Here is a 5,000-nt window from a genome sequence, read left to right as displayed (position 1 = left end):
CAACATCCATTTGATCTGTAAAACCCTCTGGCTGTTCACCTATTTGATCTCCATAGCACTGAATGTCTAATGTCTGTGAATGTCAAGTGTCACTTCCAGACCTGTAATAGGTGTGTGTGTGTGTGTGTGTGTGTGTGTGTGTAGGTGGGCGGCTTTTGCTGAAGCTTGGGGATAAGGAAATCGAATACAGTCCAGAGTTCCGTTTCTACATCACCACCAAGCTCTCAAATCCACACTACACACCCGAAATCTCCACCAAAACTACTATCGTCAACTTTGCAGTCAAGGAACAGGTATGTATGCATCAGCTCAGAATAGTACAGAATGAGTGAATGTGTATGTAGAGTGTGTAACTCTATACGTGTGCTGTATGGTATTACTGTTGGTGTGTGTCTGTGTGTGTGTGTGAGTTGGTGAATTGACCATTTGAGTGTAACAGGGTCTGGAAGCTCAGTTGTTGGGGATTGTGGTGAGGAAGGAGCGCCCTGAGCTGGAAGAGCAGAAGGATTCTCTGGTGATTAACATCGCCTCAGGCAAGAGAAAACTGCAGGAACTCGAGGATGAGATTCTCAGGTGAGTGCGGATATATTCCAGAGTTATATTAACACCTTTTACAAAAAGTGACATTTCGCAAAAAGTCACATTAACACATTCACCAAAATCCATCAGTCAGCTTTGTCCTTCAGCAAGTCTGTTTGTGCTCACCAAATCCCAAATGTTTTGCACTCATCTCTTCACTTCCTGTGTGTGCCTAAATATGTGTCCGTGTCTGTCTATGTCTATGTGTATGTGTGTGTGTGTGTGTATGTGTCTGTGGTCTGTGTGTGTGTGTGTGTGTGTGTGCCTCCAGGTTGCTGAATGAAGCGACTGGCTCTCTCCTGGACGACGTACAGCTGGTGAACACTCTGCAGACCTCCAAAGTCACGGCCACCGAGGTGTCAGAACAGCTGGAGATCAGCGAGCAAACTGAGATCAAAATCGATACTGCCCGAGAGGTGATGAGAGGAGGAGAAAGAGAGGCCAGGGAGGGATGGAAGTAAAGAAAAACACAGGGAAAAAAAGGAGAAGCAGAGAAAATGATGCCAGTTAGGATTAAAGAAAGATTTTTGAAAGAGCAGATACTGATAAAAGGATAGAATGATAAGGACACTGATAAGGCGACTTTGAGATAATGGTATAGATTCCTAAACCTGTGTTTGTGTGTGTGTGTGTGTGTGTGTGTGTGTGTGTGTGTGTGTGTGTGTGTGTGTGCGTGTGCCCAGGCGTACCGTCCATGCGCCCAGAGAGCCTCCATCCTGTTTTTTGTGCTGAACGACATGGGTCATATAGACCCCATGTATCAGTTTTCCCTGGACGCCTACATCGACCTGTTCAACCTGAGCATCGAGAAGAGCCAACGCAGCCACAAACTGGAGGAAAGGATTTCCAACCTCAATGACTACCACACCTATGCGGTCTACAGGTCAAACACTGGTCTTATAGTTGTCTTACATTAATCCAGCTGTATTCTACAGGTCAAACACTGGTCATACCCTTACACTAATTTACAAGTGAAACTCTGGTCTTAACCTTACAGTTCTTTACAGGTCAGACTCTGGTCCTAACCTTACAGTAGTTTACAGGTCAAACTCTGGTCCAAAGCTTACAGTAGTTTACAGGTCAAACTCTGGTCCTAACCTTACAGTAGTTTACAGGTCAAACTCTGGTCCTAAGCTTACAGTAGTTTACAGGTCAAACTCTGGTCTTAACCTTACAGTACTCTACAGGTCAAACTCTGGTCTTAACCTTACAGTACTCTACAGGTCAAACTCTGGTCCAAACCTTACAGTAGTTTACAGGTCAAACTCTGGTCCTAACCTTACAGTACTTTTGGCATGAGAAAGCACTGGCCAGATGGCATTAAGTCACACACCTTATTAAAGATGTGAGCGGGGTCAGCCATGCCAGATTAATAAAAAGAGTCGTATGGCTCTAACAGAATAAATTTGTCGGACAGGCCTGTAATACATAGAAGTTTGCAGGCACGATATGACTTCCCAGCCTGATAATCGTGTTTAATTTGTTTGAGATCCCCTCTTAGGACTGAGCACAGAATCAAAGGATGCTACAGATTGACAGATAGTAGAGAGATAGAAGTGTCTACATTAAAAGCTTAGCAAGCAAAGTTTCCTCATGGGAACCAGACCTCACCGTGACATGTGTGAGATTTAGACACAGGTTGAATTGGCATTGCAGTTCAGTCGGAGAATCTATAATCATGCCCACGTATTCATATTCAAGCACAATCTTAATCACTGCTCAGTGGATTGTAACCCGTATTGAAGTTGACGACTTTGTTCTGTGTGGGTTTTCTTTGTCTTTCCTGTGTTTTAAAAACAATGAATTTTCTCAGCACCGTTGTGCAAACAGCGAAACCTCTCAGTGATATTGCTATTCATTGACAGTGTCGTTTGGGAGACCAACATAGAGCAACTTTGTCTGAAAATATGACAGTGGAGTAATTAGTGCGGTGACTGGTGTGATCATTAGAGCGAACGGTATTGGGGAGAGCATGCGGCCTTTTGGCACGTCTGTGTTAAATGGTTTTTCTAGATGAGTTAACGGTGTTGAGCCAAACACGCTGATGTCTGTCAGTCAGTAAATTAAAAATGCAGTTTATGAAATATGTCATTAATCCCCTGTGCACCAGTGTTTTTCTTTTGTTTTGTTTTGTTTTGTTTTGTTTTGTTTTGTTTTTCTGAAGAATACAAATCTTAATGGCATTGACGGTTGGAGGTGAGTTTGTGTATAAGCTTCTTGTGTGTTATTTCAGCAGCTCTAAATGCTCGTAGACTATAAGAAGGACTGCAATGGGTCCATCTTCAATCCCCAAATTGATACTGATCCAGATGTTCAAAGTATTCCTGCTGGATTATATAAAGGACAGTTCACTCGAAACATTTCCTGGCTCGTGGGCATTAAAGCCACTGGTCTATAATCGTTAAGTTTAGTCAGCTGGCCCTTTGGGATGTGATGTTACTGCCATTAAGAACATGTAGGAGAATCACAGTCGTACGCTGGTCTGTGCAGGTACACCTGTCGTGGACTGTTTGAGTGCCACAAACTGCTCTTCAGCTTCCACATGTGCGCCAAGATCCTGGAGGTCGCGGGCAAACTCAATATGGATGAGTACAGCTTCTTCCTCAGAGGGGGACTGGTGAGTACCGCCATCTGTGGGGAAATGCTAGGGCAAGTCACGCAGGGGGGGCTTTCCTCTCCAGCCAATCAGAATAGATTCCAGGAACCAGACAGTTCTAGTTCAGCTGTGACTCTGTAGTAAAAAGATTTTTAAAAAGCCACCAAACTGTTGTGAACGATGAAATTCCCAAGACGTGAACAGGGCGGCTGGCTGTGGTAGCAGGTGTTTTATCAAACAGCAGTTCCAAAACGAGAAAAGCAAAGCGTAGGTGTGTCAGTTGCGTAGTTTTTAAGGTCTATGACAAGAAATGCATTTCTCTGTGGTCTGTTAAAATGTCGTTCGTTGTTGTCTGTGTTAGGTGCTGGATAAGGAGGGTCAGATGGATAACCCATGTACCGGCTGGCTGTCTGACTCCAACTGGGACAATGTGACAGAACTGGACAAACTGACCAACTTCCACGGACTCATGACCTCATTTGAACAGTACCCACGGGATTGGAACTTGTGGTACACCAGCCCAGAGCCTGAAAACGCCCAACTGCCAGGTATTTATCAGAGAGAGAGAGATAGAAAGAGAGGGAGAGAGGGAGGTGCTGTCAGTAAAGAGGAGAGCATTAAATGGTTGTGTGTGTGTGCTGTTTGTGGGTGTGCGCGTGCATTTGTGTTTGTATGCATGCGTGTGTGTCTCGGTGGGTGAGTGTGTGGGTGTGAATTTGTTCTCATTCACTCATTTGTGTGTGTACATACATTTGACTCTTGTTATGTTAGTGAAACTCTGTTTTTTTTTCTCTCTCTCTCTCTGAGCTGGAACTTTTTGACTTTTAAATCTTATTACATTTTGTCTGTTGTTCTCTCTTTGATTAAGTTTTTCTCTCCTGAATGTTGGTTGAATTGATGATGAATATGTATTTGTCTCTGTTTCTTCACTCTCACTGGGAGAAAGTATTCATGCCTAACACGTTTCATTGTGCTTGTCTGTCACTCCCATTCTGTTATTTCATTATAGTAATTACATTACACAAAGTTCAGCTCAATATTAACACAATCACAAGAAGAATTTGCTGCCGTAATTTTTTCTGTCGCTCTCTCTAAAATACATTGATTATTTTAAACTCGTTTATGCAATTATGATTTATAGAGTTGTTAGAAAAGTTAGACCTTGTGAGGAACTATTCAGATTTCAACAGAGGGAAAATATTTTTCCATCACTTAATCTTTTCCATGTCTGTTTTTTGATCTTGCTCTCTCTTTCCCCTCTTTTTAACCTCATATTCTTTCTCACCCTTCTCTCTCTGTCTCTCTCTCTGTCTCTCTCTCTCTCTCTCTATCTCTCCCTCTCTCTCTCTGTCTCTCTCTGTCTGTCTGTAGGAGAGTGGGAGAACAGCTGTAATGAACTCCAGAAGATGTTGATTGTACGCTCTCTGAGGCAGGATCGCGTATCTTTCTGTGTCACTTCCTTCATCATCAATAATCTGGGCTCACGTTTTGTAGATCCACCCGTTCTTGACATGAAGGCTGTGAGTTGCGCTCGTCCATCAACATGCACCACACATATTTATAAACAGCCATTCACAACAATGCAAAGACTTCACTTTGATCATACACTCACTCTTCCCTCACACAGAATCACACACACGCATACGCACGCACACACACGCACGCACACACACACACACACAAAACCACACACACACAATCACACACATGTATACAAATCACCACTAATTGCACTCATCTATACAGCTCCTCATCTCACAGCAAGGCTAGGCAAGCCTTGCCAACAAACAAACACCAGAATCTTCAAACTGTGCTGTGTGTCATG

General features: G+C 43.3%; 1 protein-coding gene across 1 annotated transcript in view; it reads left to right on the top strand.

Moving 5' to 3' along the window:
• Positions 1–5,000, top strand: part of dnah2 (dynein, axonemal, heavy chain 2) — a 90,854-nt gene that overhangs the window by 76,126 nt on the left and 9,728 nt on the right. Inside the window, exons 70-76 of the mRNA XM_030779250.1 lie at positions 145–293; positions 440–573; positions 851–995; positions 1,263–1,462; positions 3,070–3,196; positions 3,537–3,723; positions 4,547–4,695. Coding sequence (XP_030635110.1) covers positions 145–293; positions 440–573; positions 851–995; positions 1,263–1,462; positions 3,070–3,196; positions 3,537–3,723; positions 4,547–4,695 — 1,091 coding nt within the window. The remainder of the gene's footprint in view (positions 1–144; positions 294–439; positions 574–850; positions 996–1,262; positions 1,463–3,069; positions 3,197–3,536; positions 3,724–4,546; positions 4,696–5,000) is intronic.

This window comes from Chanos chanos, chromosome 7 (assembly GCF_902362185.1).
Source record: "Chanos chanos chromosome 7, fChaCha1.1, whole genome shotgun sequence".
NCBI classification, from domain to species: domain Eukaryota; kingdom Metazoa; phylum Chordata; class Actinopteri; order Gonorynchiformes; family Chanidae; genus Chanos; species Chanos chanos.
This window is presented reverse-complemented; position numbering and strand designations above follow the sequence as displayed.